Here is a 17,944-nt window from a genome sequence, read left to right on the forward strand (position 1 = left end):
ATTTCTAAATCCAGAATTTATCTCCGACCCTAGTCCTGGCTAAGCTCCAGACCCTGTAGCAGCTGCAGTGTACAGTGTTCAGTGGAGACCTGCAGGAGTGAAGTGATGAGGGAGAGCGGCGTGTTCCAGACCAAGGCAAGAGCCTTGGAGGCAAGAGAGCCCTGTGCCGTCAAGACCAGAAAGAATTGCTGGTGGCTGGCTTGAAGATCATGAGAGGGTCAGTAGTGAAAGATGAGGACAGACGGGGCCAAATGGTGGAATGCCTTGTGCTGAGAGGTTGGACCCTTCTGAGGGCAATGGGGAGCCACTGAAGCATTTATATCCAGGGAGGAGGCATACACTTGAGGTGTATTAGTAGAGGATCACAATATCTCTTTATTTTAAAGATGAGGGAAGGGATTTCCCTGGTGGTTCAGTGGCTAAGACTCCACGCTCCCAGTGCAGGGGGCCTGGGTTTGATCCCTGGTCAGGGAACTAGACCCCACATGCCGCAACTAAAGAGCCCACAGGCCACAACGAAAAAAAAAGATCCTACATGCTGGGATGAAGGTCCCGCGTGCCACAACCAAGACCCAGTGCAGCCAAATAAGTAAATTTTAAAAAAATTAAAGAGGGAAATTCCCTGGCAGTCCAGTGGTTAGGGCTCTGCGAGTTCACTGCTGTGGGCCTGGGTTCAATCCCTGGTTGGGGAACTAAGGTCCTATGAGCCGCACGGTGCGGCCAAAATAAAATAAAATAGAGTAAAATAAGGCCTCAGGGGGACCTCCAGAGTGGTCCAGAGTGCCAGTGGCAGAGCCGACACTGGACCCCCAGGCTCCTACTTCCCAGTGCAGTGCCCTTGCTGCATTTCCATCCACCCTTCATCTCAGGCAGCATCTGGAGCACAGGGAACCTCCAGCTGGAGGAAACCCTGACATTTGGCATGGCCACCGTCCATGTAATATATCCCTAATACCTTTGCTTTGATCCTCCCTGTGGGTCAGACTCTTGGAAAACCAAGATAAATAAGGACCACGTGGTAATTGGTCCCTGTTATTGCTGCACATTGTGTCCAGTCTTCTCAACAGTCCTGCAAGTCAGTGGAAAGTGAAGCTAAGAGAGGTGAAGCAACTTCTGTGTCATACAGCCAGGACCTGGGGAGGCTGTGATTGAAACTCTCTTCTGTCCAGTTCCCAAAGCTGAGCTTTTTCCTTCTTGTACATACCGAGAAACTCAGATTTCAGCAGTGGAGACAGACCCTTTAAAAAATAATTTGATACAATGTGTTCAGTGTTACAAGTAGATACTGAGGTGGGCTTGTTTGCCTTAGGAGACTGGTAAGACTTTGGCGCATTTGCTGGGTTTTCAGCATGCATAGTTCACCAGAAAAACGGACAAGATTATACTGGTAACAAGTCGAGGAGAACTGGAGTGCCTGGAGCTCAGGATGGAGTGGGCAGGCAGGAAATGACAAAGCAGTAAGAGTGAAGGGTCTCCTGGGCCAAGCCTGAGTCAACTTTGACTTCCCTTTTCCTCACATTCTGTATCCAAGCCATCATCAAGTCCTGTTGGCTCAAATACATAACTGGAAACTGACCATTTCTCACCACCTCCATTGCTACCACTCTGGCAGCTGGTCCACGCCACCTGCAAATCTCATCTAGCTTTCTGAAAGAACTTCCCTCTGCCCTTGCCTACCTACAGCCTACTCCGGACAAAGCAGCCTGAGAGAGAGACAGAGAGAAATCCTTCTAACACTGTCACCCTCGGCCTTAGCTGCAATTTAAAATCTGCTGGGGAATTCTCAAAAAGTTCCTATGTCTGCACCTCACCCCAGATATTCTAATGTAATTGCTATGAAGTGGGGCCCAGCTAAAGGTATTTTTACAGCACCCCAGATGATTCGAACTTGTGGCCAGGGTTGAGGAACACTGTCACAGTATGTAAATCTCATATCTCTTCTCTGGCCAAACCCTCCAACACTTTCCATTTCACTCAGAGTAGAAGCCAATGGTCTACAGGGCTGTATGTGATCTGGCCTCCTGTGACCTCTCTTTCCTCCCCCTCGTTCATTCCATTCCAGCCACACTGGCCTTTTGGTTCACTGAACAAACAAGGCACACTTCTACCTCAGGGCCTTTGCCCTTGTTCCCTCTGTCTGAAAAACTCTTCACCCAGAAGTCTGCATGGCTTAATCCTTGACCTCCTTTAGGTCTTTGCTCAGCCATCACTTTATAGTCTGCCCCCTATAAAATTGCAACTCTCGTCCACCATTCTCTGTCCTTCTTATCCTGCTCTATTTTTCTTTATAGCACTTGTCACCGTCTGACTTCTGATGTATTTTATGTACCTTGTCTGTCTCTTCCCCACTAAAATGTAAACCCCAGGAGACTGGGAATTTTTAAAAACTGCTAAATATTTCTATTACCTGTCTGACATATAGTAGGGGATCATTAAATCTCTGTTGAATAACTGAACTTCTGTATGTCTGTGTTTTGGTGGAGGCTGGCGCGTGGTTTGGGCCAGGTAGAATCTGGGGCGCTAAGGGATACCAGGGGAGAGGTCCAGCATTTGGGTTTGAAGATGATGACTGAAGCTGTAGGACCAGTCCAGAGGAACATGGACATAGGGACAAAGGAGCCGCCAAACCTGCTTCTCCCCATGTGCATCTTGATGGGTGAGACCTCCATCTGCCTGGTCACCAGACAGGCACCTGAGGTCATCCTGGACTCCTCACCTCCACATCTCACTTCCCAAACAAGTTCTATATTATTGTCTAATTATCTCCAAAATCTGCCGCTTCTGTCTGTCCACAATATCACAACCATCCTCTCCCCCAGACTACTGCCAACCCAGCCTGGGGGCCTCTGTTGGTCTCCACCATACAGGTTAAATGGTTTTCCTAAAACATCTGACCTTCTCCCTCTGACTGAAAATCTTTCAGTGTGCTCCCCACTGCCCTGGGGGCCAAAGCGCAGCTCCCACAAGGCCCTCTGTGCACGTGGGCCGGACTCTGAACTCATCTCTTGCCACTCAGCCTGTAGGCCCCCAAGGCGCAGGACTTCCTCACACCTGCGGGCCTGGGCTCAGGACTCAAACAAAGCGAAAGAAGCGATTCTTGTTGGGAGAAGGCTTTCCTGCGGACCGCGCTGTCTCCTCTGGCCCCCCTGAGCCTCACCTCACGCCCACTCGTTACTGACACTGTCTGGCAGTCTATCCCCCCGTGTGGCTGGGGGCGCCTGAAGGAAGTACTATAATTGCAACGGGTCTGTGTGGGTCACTGCTACGTCAGGGAGAGGAGACTGGCAAGGTTGCCCCAGGGAGGCAGAAGGGGAGCCAGGAGTCAGTCCTAGAAGCCAATGGTGAGTGTGCAGGGTGTTCCGCTGCGTCAGCGAGGCCCGAACCGCCCTCGGGAGGAGGAGCCTGGGCTCCAGAGCCGCGCAAGCGGCCCTCGTTCCCACCAAGGGGCACTGACCACTCTGCGCCAGCAGGCCTGGCGGGAGTCGCAGGGATAGGGCTCACCCGGCTACCCTCGCAGGCGAGCTTCCTCTCTGGGCTTCTGCATCCGAGCGGAAAGGGCGGGGACGCCCGCCAAGCCGTGAAGCGGGTGGCCTGGAGTCCCCGGCGCCGCAGGAGAGCCGGCAGTCTTCCTGCGCAGGCGCTCTGCTCAGGCTGGGAGGGGCGGGGCCTGGACGGGTCGGGGGGTGGAGTCAGCTCCTGGGCCCGCCTCCACCAGCTCCCGAGAGCTGCCGAGTGCTGGGCACCCGGGCTACTCTAGGGGCTTCAGGTGAGAAGGGGGAACGGGTCAGGAGACCTCCCTTGAGGTGGGGCCGTCGGTCTGACCGCGGGTCCATCTGTCCTGCCGTCTGCCAACAGCCGCCTCTGCGGAGAATGGGAGAACAAAGGGAGGGGGCGGTTCTGGGGCCCCTGAGGGAATCCAGGGTCCCAGGGCCCCCGTCTTGCCCGCTGACACTTTCGGTTTCTCCCCGAGTCAGAAGCGCCGCCCTAGAGACCCTGGGCCGGCGCTGGGCGCAGCTGCCGCTCTGCGTTTGCCTGTCCATCTTTGTGTCTGTCTTTGTGTCTGTCTGGCTGTCTCCGAGCTTGCCTCCACTTCTAGAACTAAGCCTCCGGGACAGCGACATCCCGCGAACCCTCGCCCCTCTCCCATGGCAGGTAAGTGGTCGCAAGGCCGAGGGTCTCCGTTATCCGCCCCCCCCGCCACGGACTTGGGAACCCGGTGTCGGACGCATCCTCCGGGAATGTGCTCGAACTGGCTGTGTGGGGCCCCTCCCTTCCTCCCGAGAAGCCGCCGCCCTGCTCCCCCGCCCCATCTTTCTCATTCTCTTCCCACCACGTTTTCCTCGCAGCCTCGCGGCCCATGGGCCAAGGGGTAAAGAGATGAGGTCGGGGGCCCCTTCTAACCTACTCCTGTCCCCCCACAGGCTACTTGCCCCCCACAGGCTACGCCCCTTCGCCCCCACCTCCCTACCCTGTGACCGCTGGGTACCCGGAGCCGACGCTGCATCCTGGGCCCGGGCCGGGGCAGGCACCGATGCCCGCCCACGTGCCTACCCCTGCGCCCGGCTTTGCTCTCTTCCCCTCGCCCGGCCCTGGGGCCCCGGGACCAGCTGCCCCCTTTTTGCCACTGCCAGGGGTGCCTTTTGGCCTCGAATTCCTGGCGCAGGTGAGTGAGAGGGAGGGAGGGAGGGAGGGAGGAGTGACAGGGAGGGGACCCAGGCGACTAGGCCGGCCAGCTGATGTCTGCGCGTTCCCCTACTCTCTTTCCAGATTGATCAGATCTTGATTCACCAGAAGGCTGAGCGGGTGGAAGGTGAGTGAAAGGAGGAGTATGTTGGGCCTTGTGACGGGGGCAAATAGTGGGCTCTTGGGCAGGCGCTGGTGTCCGGGCCTCAGTGTGTCACCCCTTGGCAGCGCTCCTGGGCTGGGAGACCTGTAACCGCTACGAACTGCGCTCGGGAGCCGGACAGCCCCTGGGTCAGGCGGCGGAGGAGAGCAACTGCTGTGCGCGGCTATGCTGTGGCGCCCGCCGGCCCCTGCGTGTACGCCTGGTGGACCCCGGGGACAGAGAGGTGCTGCGCCTGCTCCGCCCCCTCCACTGTGGCTGCAGCTGCTGTCCCTGTGGCCTCCAGGAGGTGGGCGGGGAAGGATGGGGCCAGGGAGAAACTTGGGTAGGGGCAGGCCGATGACCAGGGCACAACCGGGATGAGGCATGAAATGAGGCGTGCCTCCTGTGGGAGCTGGGCTTAGGTGGGATGGGAGGTCTAGTGAGAGGGATGACAGGTGGTCTAGTGAAGGGGATGGGAGGTCTTGTGAGGGGAGACAGGTGATAAAGCTAGACCGGTGAGCGCTTGGGCCAGGGTGCCTGGCTGGGCAGTGATCCTGTCTGCTGCCCACTCCAGATGGAAGTACAGGCTCCACCAGGCACCACCATTGGCCACGTTCTACAGACCTGGCATCCCTTCCTCCCCAAGTTCTCCATCCAAGACGCTGACCGCAAGACCGTCCTGCGAGTGGTGGGGCCCTGCTGGACCTGTGGCTGTGGCACAGACACCAACTTCGAGGTATCAGGAATAAGGGGAGATTCCTGGGACCTTCAGAAACCGAGATGATCCGTGCGGCAGGATGGCCAACAGGACGGTCATGAGCTCATCAGTCCAAATCCACTGTGATGCCTACCATATTTCCAGTTTTCCTCTGTTCAGAAATAGGATGGCCCACGGTCTTATAAAAATATGGCAAAGAGGGTTTCACCTTAAGGGCCAATGCTGATTGTGACCTGCAGCCCTGTGTTGAGGGAGAAAAAAAATCTAAGGTCAGGCTGGATTTAGGGTGAAGGATGCTTACTGAGTGTACTGTGGGCTGGGCCTGCATGGCCGCTGTGTGTGAGTTCGTGAGCCCAAGCCCTGGAGCAAGCACTAATTTAACTTGTTAACATCCTGTGGCTTGCCCTGCCAACCGATAAGTCCAGACGTCCACCCACCCACCCCCAGCCTGGAATCCTTCTGACCATGCATTTCAATCACCAACCTGGAGCCTGGAGAACCCAAGTGATGACCATTTCAAAGTAAGGCCTGGGAAACACCTTACTTTCTAGAAGACAGAGGCGCTTGAATATCTGTGTAGATAAGGGAGAAACAACAGGTGTATCCCAGTAGACTTTCCAAGGCTTCTGACGATGTGCCTTATCTTAGGTTACTTTTAAAAACTGAGTCACCTTGGTAGCTGGGGGAAGGTTCTGTGATGGGAACTGGTTGGGAAAGAGGTAACTGGGTGAACTCTGGTTGGGAATATGTAGATCGTGGGGTTCTCAACGGGCCAGTCTTCCTTTTACATAATTATGAATGGTCCACATTTGGGGCTGCACTCTTGGGACCGCAGGGCTGTCTGGGAGAGGCCCTACCCACCCTGGGACTGGTCTGCAGGAAATGGCCCAGGGCTGTAGGACCATGTGGGAAGGAGGTGGGAAGGACATCGCTCTAGTTCTAGACACTGGAGAATGAGCATAGGAGAAAGTCCAGGGAGTCACGGTGAATTACCATCCACACTGGCAGGGCCTGTTGCTGCTGGGCCTAGGGAGGCCAGTGGAAATCCTGGTCCTCGGAGGCCACTTTCTGCTGTCCCCTCCCCCCACTAGATGGGCTTGGATGCACCCTGGATGAGGCTTGCATGCCATGCTAAAGAGTCCTCCCTACCTTGCAGATGCGAGGACGACAGGCACCCCTTTGGGCCTTCTAGCAGCCTGGTCAGCTGGTAGAGTGCAGCCAGGCATTTAGCAGCCTCCCTTGCCGGCCTGGCCAGGCTACTCTGTGCAGGGCACAAACTGCACGAACCGTGGGCGGCAGGGACTTTGGTAACCAAAACAAACCTAGTGACTGGCCATCCCCTAAGGAGATTAGACTGTATTGTGCTTCTGTTTCTCCCAGCACTGATGTCTAGTAGTCATATGTGGCCTTTCAAGAACAACAGATCTGAGCCTGCAACCTGATTTTTGCTGTGTACTCACAGTGTGACCTCGGGTGCCTCAGTTTCCCCAGATGTCACATGGAAACCCAAGGCTTTGGGAGGACTTGCTAGGTGTAGAGCCTGCACAGTTCGTATGTGGTGACTGTGGGAGTGAGACTGGATGCCGATGAGATCAGGCACATCCTCCCCATGCGGGTCCTCCCTCCCTCCCTCTTTCCTCCTCTCCTGCCAGGTGAAGACTCCAGATGAGTCCCGCAGTGTGGGCCGCATCAGCAAGCAGTGGGGTGGGCTGCTCCGAGAAGCCCTCACTGATGCAGATGACCTCGGCCTGCAGTTCCCACTGGACCTGGACGTGAGGGTGAAGGCTGTGCTGCTGGGAGCCACATTCCTCATTGTGAGTCGGGGCCCCCGCCCCTGCCCCCGCTGCCCTTTTGCTCTCACTCTGAGGTTTTGAGCACTTCTTGGTCTCCTGCTAGGAGAGGGTTAGGGACAGAGTCTGTGGGGGCTTGTGGTTCCAGACCTGGGTTGTGATAGCTGAGCCAGGCTGGCCCAGCCAGATCTCCTGCTGACCGTGCCCTTCCCTCAGGACTACATGTTCTTCGAGAAGCGAGGAGGCGCTGGGCCCTCTGCCATCACCAGTTAGAGGCCACCTCGGGGTGAGGAGACCATCATCTCAACCAGAATTCAAGATGGTCACCTGCCCTGGCCCCACCTCAGAGGCAGCCCCTTTCCCTCCATGTGCACTGCAGGGGAGAGACAGGGCTGCCTGAGAGGCTGGAGGCTTGGTGCCCCATGCCTCCCCTACTCCCCTGGCCTGCTTCACCTGTAGCTCCTCCGGAAGGGTATGTACGAGAGCCCTTCCCCTGCTACTTCCCACCGCTGCCTCCAGCAGACCCTCAGCACACGGGTGTATCGGCTTTCCAACTTTCCCTGCTGCCTTTCTCCCAACCCCCTCCAGGGCCTCTGCTCCAGATGAGGCCTTAGAATGCAGGGTTTTATGACAGGGCTGGGGTGGGGAAGGTCAAGCAGCACCGAAGACGGCTGACCCGGTCACCCTCTCCCCGCATCAGCTTGGCCAATTAGTTCAGCCTCAGATGATGGCGCTCCGAGGGGGATCCCTACCTCCCCCGCCCCGATAGCTATAGGGCCAGGGCCCCAATGCCGACTTCCTCTCCCTCAGCTGGTGCTTGCTGCAACTTCCTGTGCCTTACCACCCCTTCCTACCCCTTCCTTAGGAAGGAGGCTACATCTTTGTATGTTATATTCATATAAACTTTGTAACTTTTTGGACATTGGAAGATGTATGTATTGGGAGAGGGCAGGAGAAAGAGTTGGGTGTGGGAAGAAACAAAGGGAAATATGACAGCTTGGATGGGCGGGGGCTGGCCCATCTCATAATCCATGCTGCCAGGATCAAGTGTCCTCGAGTCCAAGAGAGCCACTTTCATCACCCATGATGGCCCCAGACCAAGCCAAGGCAGTTTGGTCCATATGCCCCAAGTCAGCATGGCTGCTCCGGTCATCCAGGATGGCTGCTCCCACACAGCCCAGTGTGGTAGCTGATGGCAGTTCAGGATGGTTGTTCCCACGGCCCAGAATGGCCTCTTGCTCATTTTCTGTAGCGATAGAAGCTTCCCATGTGTGTGATGTGTCGCAGCTCTGTTCCTCCAAGTCCTCCTTTGTTGGGAATGTGGTGGGCAGAGTGCACTAGATCCTCCTATGGCCAAGGGAGCTCACGCCCTCAGAGACCAACGGGCAGGGTGAGGAGGCACTCACCAGTGCCCGATCCTGGGCTCCTCCGGTACCTGCCCATAGCAGGCTCTCCCCGGGTGGGAACACACCCTGTCAGGACCTTGTTCCGGTTCTGCTTGGTCCCACGTGACCAGGCCCTTGGTCCATCTGGTGTCTGTGCCCAAAGGAGCAGAGCTCAGGGCCGTGCCAGGACGTAGCGACTGGCGGCTGAGAGGTCCCACTGGTAACGCTCCAGGATGCGCCGGCAGTCCGCTCTGGACCAGCTGCTGAGATGGAAGAGCTGGTTCACCTGTGGGGACGAGAGGAAGGGCAGCTGGCGGCCAGAGGGCCAGGCTGGGAGGGGCAGGGACCCGAGAGAAGGGTGTGGCTGTACCTTGAGGTTCCGGATGGCAGAAACCACGTCACCCCCGGTGGCTCTTAGAGCCTCCTGGCACTCCTGGTGGGTGACTCCATGCACGCTCAGCTCCACCTGCCGGGGACAAAGCCTCACTTAGGCCCTTCGCCAGCCCGTAGCCCCTTTTGGACACCAGGACACTTCAGGGAGGCCTCACCTCCATAATCCTCCTCTGTAACTCGGGGTCAGGCAAGGGTCCCCCAGAGGGGACGGTGGCTTTGCTGGCTCCAGGCGCTCCCACAGGGTGACTGTGTAGGGGTTCTCTTTTGGGCCAGGGAGGCCGCTCCCTGGGAGGCTGGCTGGGCTGGGAAGAGGAGCTGGTGGCTACGGGGGAGCGGGGGGGCACGCCTGGGGGTCCCTGGGGCACAGTTCTGGCATGTTGAAGTTCGGGGGAGCTCGACCCACCTCCTGTGGGGCGGGGGCCCAGGGACAGAACCGACTCCAGACTCTTGGAAATGCCTACACATTTGAGAAAAAATAACTTGAGAGGAAGCCCAGCTGCCTTCTTCCCATTCTCTGGCTATCTGTACTGTCCTCGGGGTGGTCTTTGTGTCGGGGGGACAAGAAACTAGGTGTGCAGGATGGACGCCCAGGCCGAAGCAGCTGAGGATCCAAAGAACTGCCAGGGCTGCAGTGGGGAGACGCTGTCTAAAGTACAGCCAGGATGTCAGCAGGCAGAATGGGGGCCAGGAAACCACAGGTGGGGAAATCATATCTGCAAAGGCAGGGCTTCAGAGCAGGGGGCATCGCCAGAGGCTTGTCCTTGACGTCCTCGGAGACCCTGGAAGCCCTGTCCCCACCGCCATGCCCACCTTTCATCCTCTGCAGGGCCACATCCCTTCTCTGGCCCCGAGCTGGAGGGGGATCCCGAAGCTTTACCTTCACTCTGTCCCTGTTGGAGAGTGTTCCAGTTCATTCTCCACACCCCCCAGCCCTACCCCATATAGCAGTGCCCTCTCCCAAAGAATCTCTGGGGCTTCCAGGCAGGCCGAGACCCAGAGTGGAAGCTCCAGCGGGAAGGCAAGTCCAGCCTCCCCTCCAGCTTTACCCCACCCGCCTCCCCAGGGAGCCAACTTCCAGAGAAGTTGCTAGACTTGGTCGGTTCCCCCAGTCCAGCTCTGCCCCCCACTCTTTCAGGTCCTCACCCATCTATGTTTCCCTGGTGTCGCTCTCCCCGGGCAGGGGAGCCTCTGAGGACTGGACGGGTGGCTGGTGAGTCTACCAGCGTCACTGCCGAGGCTGGGAAGTTGCCCACTTTGAATGTGCGACCATTCTGGCCCTTCCAGGTTGTGGAGTCGGGGCTGTGGGAAGAGGCGCTGGTGAAGGGGATGGGAGCCAGGGGAGAGTGAGGGCTGGGCTCCAGCCCACATTCAGCTCACAAGCTGTGCGCCAGGGAGCTGCATCTGCCCGGAGGAAGGGAAGCTTTTTTTCTCTCTAAAACAAAAGGGCTCTATGGGCCAGCGGTGGCTCCAGCAGGGAGGCCAGAACTGTGGTGGAGCTCTCGGGGCCCAGCGGGGAGAGGAGGAGATGAGGCAGAGGGTTGGGGTTCAAGCAGCTGGGGAGAAGCTGAGCTGGGACCAGGGCCAGGAGGGTGGGGAGGGAGTCCTCCCCCGGGGATGGGTGGGAGGCACGAGGCCCTCACCTGCCCTCGATGATAGTGATGGGGTCACCAGGCTCCATCCTCAGAGCACCGGGCTCTGTGACATCCCTCACACAACGTCCCTCAGGAGGCCAGGCCTATAGAGACAGGAGGAGAGGGTGGCTGGGCTTGTGGCCTGAGTCAGAAGGGTAATATCATGGGAGCAGAGTGGAGACTGTTCGTGTACCCACCAAGCAAACCCATACCAGGTATGTCCTCTGCCCTGGCCCCAGGGTGGGACTGTCCCTGTCCCTCAGTTGTAATCCAGTGGAGGAGGCAGACCTGGATCCCATGCCAAGCTGGACACAGCCCAGGGGTCAGGGAGCAACAAAGGGGGACCCTGCCTCTACCTAGGGGACCAAGGGGAGAGTCACCACGCACACTGCTTTTACTCCACACCCAGGCCCATCATATCTGCCTCCCAAGCACCTCTGGGAATTTTCCACTTCTCCATAGCACCACTGCCTCGACCCTAGTCCAGACCTCTTCATCTTACTTCTGCTTCACAGCCACTGTGGCCTACTGGTTTTTCTACCTTCAGTACCATCCTTCTAATCCATTCTTGCACCAAACCAGAGTGACAAAACCTGGAAATGTGGCTTATAACTCCCCTACTCACAGCCCTTTCCATGGCCCCCAGGTGCCCTCAGAGTTAAGGACTAAACTCCTTTAATAGTAGAGTATATAGTGATTTAGGGCACAGCGCTGAAGTCATATTGACTGATTCAAATCTCCAGTCCTCCACTTCCTGTGTGACTTTTGGCAAATCGCTTTAACTGTCAGTGCCTTAACTGCCCCCTCTCTAAAATCGAGCTGGGTTGTTGTGAGGATTAAATGAGTGAACATGTATAAGGATACACGTAAGGCACTTAGTACAGTATCTTACACAGATCGAGTGCTCTAGGTGTTAGCGCTGGTTATTTACCGTGTCTCACAAGTCCCTCCTTGGTGCACCCCTAAGATGCCTCTACCACCTTAATCACCGTACTTCCCCCTCTCACGCTGAACCTTTCCTCTGCCTGTCAAACACCCACTACATCCTACTGCTCTGGGCTCTGGGCTTCCCTCTCTCTGCTCCAGCCTCCGGCCCTTCAGCCTGCATCCACTAGACCCCAGCTGTCTCCCTGGAAGGCGGGGACTGGATCTGCTTCGTTCAGAGCCAGGTCCCAGACCCCAGCCCGGGAACCAGTATACGTTGGTCTTGTGCATGGAACCCTGGGAGAGGGAACGGAGGGAAAAGAGACTGAGTGTTTCTGGGGAGGCAGGAGTTCCCACCTCTTGGAGCAGCCCTTCTAGGTAGGAAAAGGTGGGCCGGTCAGCAGGGTGGGGGGCCCAGCAGCGCAAGGCGAGGGCGTAGAGGGCCCTGGAGCAGAGCGGAGGCCTACGCAGGCGGGCTCGGTCCTTCTCCAGCCGCTGCAGGATGAGGTACGGCGGGACCCCGGCCCAGGGCTCCTCGCCCCCGGAGAACATCTCCCACAGCGTCACCCCAAACATCCACACGTCCGAGGCAGAAGAGAAGGCCCCGTGGCGCAGGCTTTCCGGCGCACACCTGCGGAAGCGGAGCTAAAGGGGGCTGGATGTGTGCCGGGTGTGTGCCCCGGAACGCCCACCTGCCACTGGGCACGCCCCTTTAGTGCGCCCGCCGTGATGCTCAGAAGTCCTCCATTCCTGGCCCTTCCAGACCCGACGACGACTCCTCCAGTCCACGCCTCCCTCAGAGGACCAGCCCCTCCGCACCCCCTCAGCTCCTGCCCTTCAGATCCCTCCCCTCCGCCCGGCCCCTCACCAGGCGTAGGGGATGCGGCGGGGTCCGCCCATGACGTAGTGGCCCCGAGCGCCGCCCAGCGGCCGCACCAGCCCGAAGTCAGCCACCTTGATTGTGCGCGGTGAAGCCAGCAGCAAGTTGCGCGTAGCGAGGTCTCGGTGCACCAGCCCGCGGGCCCCCAGGTACGCCATGGCCCCCGCCACCTGCCGCAGGAAGAGGCAGAGCAAGGCCACGGGCAGCGGGGGCGTGGGGGCCGGGGCGGTCAGGCGTGCGTGCAGGGAGCCCAGGGGCGCCAGCTCCATCACCTGTGGGAGCACAGCCGTGCGAGCGGTGGTCCGGCCCCACGAGACCCTGGCGCTCACCCTGCTGTCGCACATCGGCCCCCGGGACTGTCCCGGGAGCCGGCGTCTGGGTCTGCTCACCATCTGCAGAGGCTGGCCCAGTACGAGGCCGTGCAGACACAGCAAGTGTGGGTGTTCCAAGTTCATCATGATGGATACCTCTCGCAGGAAGTCCCCTAGCTCAGTGCCCTCGGGGCCTTCGGGACCCACCCGGAGGGACTTGACAGCCACTGGGACCTGGGGGTGGGGGGAAGCACCATCAGGCAACGTAGGGAACAGTTAAGCCAAGGCCAGAGCAGAGAGGCACACAGAACAGAGGGAGAAGCTGGCCCAGGTACCCAGAATGAAGTAGGCTCCCTGGAGACTCACAGCCTTGCCACTGGGCAGTGTCCACAGCCCTCGGTGCACCACACCAAAGCAGCCGGAGCCCAGAAGCTCCCCTCTGCACACAGCCCGGTCTGGGATCAGACACTTGAGTCCCCCATCTGGCTCAGGGAGGGATGGAAGGCTGTCTGAGGGTGGGGTGGTCTCCTTCTGCCCTGGGGCAAAGCCCCCAAGGATCTGAAACAGTGGTGGAAATCATGTGTGTGGAACCCTGCATACATCCTTCTCTGCCACTCAGCCCAGCCCCTGCCGGGGCCTGAGCTGGCCCTTTAAGCCTCTCACCGCCACCCCAAAACACACACCTTGTAGACCCAGTTCTTAGACTTGAGCCCCGAACGGTGCCTCTTCAGAGCTTCAGCCAGTCTACGCTGGGCTGGGGGAGGCCAGAATCAGAGGGATGGGGTAATGGGGGAGGCGGGGAGCAGGATGCAAGGGATTTATAGGCAAGAAGGGGGCTGGTGGGTGTGGTGGGGGGGGGGGAGAGTAGCAACTAACAGGCTGCGGAAGGAGACAGCAGGGCCTTGGGGCAGGGGACCCTCACCAGGCCGGCCCATGCCAACGCCGTCCAGATCCTCAGGTCTTACAAAGTCGAAGTGCTCTGGCCGAGTAACATTAAGCTCCTCAAGGATGGGTCGGTAAAACTGGGCCAGCTGGATATCCTGGAGCAGCCGAAGCAGCCACAGGGAGCCCGCCTCGTGGAGCATGTCTGGAGGAGGAACCCCTGTGGTGCCCTGTCCTCCAGACACATGGCCCAGGGTGGGCACCTGAGACACTCAGGAACCAGAGACATGGTTGCCTGCTCCACCCTCAACCCCTCAGAAATACTCAGGTACAGAGGGAGGGACACCAGAACCAACCAGGATTCCTGCCCCTCACACACACAAACCCCAGGAAGAATGTTCTCCTCACACCTAAGATTTCAGCGCTGCACAAACTTCAGGTGTGTGGCCCTGCTCACTTTGAGCTATTATGGCACACTGCCCGTACCCCTAGGCCACCCAGATTCACCACTTTTTGGGCCTGAGGTGCACCCTTGTACACACCCACTCAGGTACACCTGAGACATCCTGACCCACCACATACACTCCAGAGATGCCCAGATACACTAACCACACCATACCTGAGATATGCAGGTACAACACACACACACACACTCACACACTCCTATAGATATGATGCAAAAGACACCTGAGACACCCAGATACATGTCCTCTCAAAGCTGAGGCATTCCAGTATACGCTGCGGTAGAACACCAAGCTTCCTGCCAGGTACCCCTCACACACACCTACTTGAGACATGTTGAGTTCACTGCCTCCAAGATACACCGCCTCATGTCTGAGACACCCAGGTCCACACAAACACACACAACACACAAGACATCAAGTTACAGTGTCCACACATACCTACGTTACGTGGGCAGACTGCCTCCTCTGCCCAGAGACGCCCAGGGTCACTGCCTCCTCTACACCCGAGGCAGCAACATTTGAAATCAAATCGGGCATTTGTGATGGGCGGTTAAGCTCACGTACTGCTCAGAGCCACCCAGTCTGCCAGGTGCACAGTCCCTTCCACACCCACCTGAGCTCAGCTCCAGGTACAGAGCCTGGCCGACACACCTGAGTCACTCGCTCTAACCTGGCTCCAGGGCAACTCCACCAATCTTTATTAAATAAGGCTCTAGGTGATCTGGGTGCCGGCTGCCTGCACACACACCTGGTCCCCTCCCTCCCCCTACTTAGTAAAGGCCGGAAGAAGCGGAGGACCCCAGGCAGGGTCCAGATGGACACTCGGAGGTGGCGAGGAATCGAGCACGAGCAGGGGCGGGGAAGGCGAAAGCCCAGGACGCTGGGAGACCAGCACCGGTAGCCAGGTGAGAAGGGGAAAGCACGAGATGGGGGACAGGAGGAGACGCGCCCGTGGAAGGTAAGGACTGGGGAGGGGAGGCTCAGCACCCGCGGACGCGCTCCCAAGCGACGGCCGCCCCTCCAGCCCGCTCGCCGGCGCCCCTGCCTCTCCGGACCCTCACCTCGCGAAGGCGGAAGCGGCGGCTGGGGAGCCTCCCAGGCTGCCGGGACTAAATCCCGGGGAGGGCGGAACGGAGGCCGCGGGGGGCGGGGCCTGGCGGCGTGGCCCGGGTCCTCTGGTGGACTAGGTGAGGGCGCCTGGCGGCAGGTTCTCCGCCAGGCCAGATCCTGAGAAGCCTCACTTCCCCTGTCCTTTGCTCGCCTCCTTCCCACCCTCTCTCCACCTTCCCACCCCCTTTCCAGACTTCTCCAAAGAACTTCTCACCCCTCCCTGGACTTCCTCCTCGGTATCCCGTCCCCGTCTCCCCTACCTCCTCTTACCAAGTCCTCCACCTTTCTCAAGCAGAGCCCCACCCCTTAAATGAATACGCACCTAGTAGAGATATCCCGCCCAGGCCCCGGGAATATAAGGCTCAACAGGACATAGTCGCAGCCCCCTAGTAGGGGAGAGGGCTCCCTGGCCCTCTGATGGAGGAAGCCGGCCTGGTGCAGCGGGCTTGGGAAGGGCGCCACGGCGGAGGTGTTGATGATGGTGCACGAAGTCAGCTCCCAGCCCGGACGGAGTCTAAGACTGAAGCCATTGGCCTTTTCCCAGCTCTGAATGTCCTTTTCCCAGTCTAATGTGCTGCCCCTGAAAAGGGCCATTTGGGGAGCTCCGCAGGGTGGAATCTGTGGGGATTCTTGTGGAGGGGGCTGGGGGTGGAGACAGCTTCTGAGTGGCTCCTCAGCCCCATGCCAGCTTGGTACCTGGTCTTGGTGATCAACAGCAGCACTCCATGCCTCAGGGCATGCATTCCCATCACTGGCACTTCCTGGCCTCATTCTGGCATAAGCCCCTCCCCACATGTCACCTCTGCTGACCCCAGGGCCCAGTATGGTGCTACTTGGCCTGTGGGGCAGGGACACAGTCTGGCTCAAAGAAGGCTCTGAGGAGAAGGATGCTCTCTCCTTTTCCTTCAGGGGTCCCAGGGAGGAAGCCATCAGCCTTAGGACATCTGGCCTGTCTCCTTCTGTCTCAAGGAAGGATGTGTAAGCATAGCAGCTGCTGTCCCCAGAGTCCCTTGGGAGGAAAAGCCCACCTCATCTTGGTAAACACATGGGAAAATCCAGCCTTAATGGGAAAAAAATCATAGCTCACAGTTCTACTTCTGTGGTTTTCTTGCCAATTCTCTTGCCCTCCAACCAGGCCATATGCCAGATGTGATTGTTCCCTCCACATCTGTCATCTCTGATATACTGTGGGCTAGCTCCATACAGTAGGGGCTGGATCTGTCTTGTTCCTCCTAAGGTACCTGGGACAGTGTAGGCATATCATAGGTGCAATGCATATTGGTTATGAAGAAGACTGCTCAATCTAATTGTTATTCCTTTGTAGGTGATCTGTCTTTTCTCCCTGCTTTTAAGATATCATTGGTGTTTCATAGTTATATTACAAAGAATCTAAGTATGGATCCCTTTCTATTAATTCTATTGTATTTCGTTTGTTTATGAATTCATATCTTTCACCAGTTTTGGAAAATTATCTGCCAGTATCTCTCCAGATACTCTTTTTCCTCCTTTCCTTGTGTTCTGTCCTTTGAGGACTCTGATTAGAAGTATGCTAGGCCTTTTCACTGTCCTCCAAATCTTTTTTTTTTTTTTTTTTTGGTCCTTCAAATCTTTTAGCCCCTCTTCCATATTTTCCATTCTTTGTGTCTCTGTAATGCAATCCAGGTCATCTCTTCAACTCTCTTCCAGTTCACCAATTCTCTCTTTGATTTTGTCTGATGTGCTGTTTAATCCATACACTGAGGGGTTTTGTTAGTTATAGTTATATAAACATTACTAAGCTTTCTATACTGACAGTACTTTACTGAGGTATAACATATTCAGTAACATGCACAGATTTAACTGTATGGTTCAATGCATTTCAACAAATATACATATCCATTAATGCAGATAAAGACCCAAAACATTTCTTTCTTTTTTTTCTTTTTTTTGGTAAATATTTATTTATTTATTTATTTATTTGGCTGCACCGGGTCTTAGTTGCAGCACGCAGGATCTTCGTTGCGGCATGCAGGATCTTTTATTTAGTTGCGGCATGTGGGCTTTTTTAGTTGCAGCATGCAAACTCTTAGGTGTGGCATGTGTGATTTAGTTCCCTGACCAGGGATCGAACCCAAGCCCCCTGCATTGGGAGCGGGGAGTCTTTTTTTTTTTTTTCCTTTTTTGCGGTACGTGGGCCTCTCACTGTTGTGGCCTCTCCCGTTGGGGAGCACAGGCTCCGGACACGCAGGCTCAGTAGCCATGGCTCACAGGCCTAGCCGCTCTGCAGCATGTGGGATCTTCCCGGACCGGGGCACGAACCCGTGTGCCCTGCATCGGCAGGCGGACTCTCAACCACTGTGCCACCAGGGAAGCCTGGGAGCGGGGAGTCTTAACCACTGGACCACGAGGGAAGTCCCCAGCACATTCCTGTGATCCCAGGAAGTAGCCTTATGCCCATTTTCAATCAATGCCATTCCCCAGAGGCAACTGCTATTCTTTTTTTTTTTTTTTTTTTTTTTAATTTGGCCACGCAGTGCAGGCTTGCAGGATCTTAGTTCCCCTGACCAGGGATTGAACCCGCGCCCTTGGCAGTGAAAGCACTGAGTCCTAACCACTGGAATGCCAGGGAATTCCCCAGCAATTGCTCTTCTG

The 17,944-nt window shown here is 57.1% G+C and overlaps 2 protein-coding genes across 11 annotated transcripts; one reads left to right on the forward strand and one right to left on the reverse strand.

Annotated features, from left to right (window-relative positions):
• Window positions 1-655: 655 nt before the first annotated feature.
• Window positions 656-8,879, forward strand: PLSCR3 (phospholipid scramblase 3). 5 transcript variants are annotated; one of them, XM_029212016.1, is made up of 8 exons: window positions 656-3,766; window positions 3,975-4,152; window positions 4,422-4,663; window positions 4,768-4,810; window positions 4,912-5,132; window positions 5,400-5,561; window positions 7,196-7,357; window positions 7,550-8,249. In XM_029212016.1, exons 2-8 carry the CDS (start codon window positions 4,146-4,148, stop codon window positions 7,604-7,606), a joined length of 894 nt encoding a protein of 297 aa, XP_029067849.1. In that variant the 5' UTR covers window positions 656-3,766; window positions 3,975-4,145; the 3' UTR covers window positions 7,607-8,249. The 5 variants fall into 5 exon arrangements, with proteins under 5 accessions (XP_029067849.1, XP_029067854.1, XP_029067850.1 ...); XM_029212017.1 differs by lacking the exon at window positions 656-3,766 and having other exon boundaries at window positions 3,782-4,152; window positions 7,550-7,619; window positions 7,713-7,880; XM_029212021.1 differs by lacking the exon at window positions 3,975-4,152 and having other exon boundaries at window positions 4,440-4,663; window positions 7,550-8,879.
• TNK1 (tyrosine kinase non receptor 1) lies at window positions 8,765-15,391 on the reverse strand. 6 transcript variants are annotated; one of them, XM_029212012.1, is made up of 12 exons: window positions 15,265-15,391; window positions 13,780-13,944; window positions 13,541-13,611; window positions 13,224-13,415; window positions 12,535-13,091; window positions 12,024-12,297; window positions 10,752-10,846; window positions 10,255-10,410; window positions 9,922-10,001; window positions 9,267-9,568; window positions 9,089-9,184; window positions 8,765-9,004 (listed from the first exon to the last, which is right to left on the reverse strand). In XM_029212012.1, the coding sequence occupies exons 2-12, from the start codon at window positions 13,940-13,942 to the stop codon at window positions 8,891-8,893; spliced, it is 2,100 nt and encodes a 699-aa protein (XP_029067845.1). In that variant the 5' UTR covers window positions 13,943-13,944; window positions 15,265-15,391; the 3' UTR covers window positions 8,765-8,890. The 6 variants fall into 6 exon arrangements, 4 of the variants coding, with proteins under 4 accessions (XP_029067845.1, XP_029067847.1, XP_029067846.1 ...); XM_029212014.1 differs by having other exon boundaries at window positions 12,535-12,818; window positions 12,936-13,091; window positions 13,780-15,303; XM_029212013.1 differs by having other exon boundaries at window positions 13,780-13,969; window positions 15,265-15,284.
• Window positions 15,392-17,944: the final 2,553 nt, after the last annotated feature.

Source organism: Monodon monoceros, unplaced genomic scaffold (genome assembly GCF_005190385.1).
Source record: "Monodon monoceros isolate NGI ecotype Baffin Bay Population unplaced genomic scaffold, NGI_Narwhal_1 Super_Scaffold_9, whole genome shotgun sequence".
Classification (NCBI taxonomy): Eukaryota; Metazoa; Chordata; class Mammalia; order Artiodactyla; family Monodontidae; genus Monodon; species Monodon monoceros.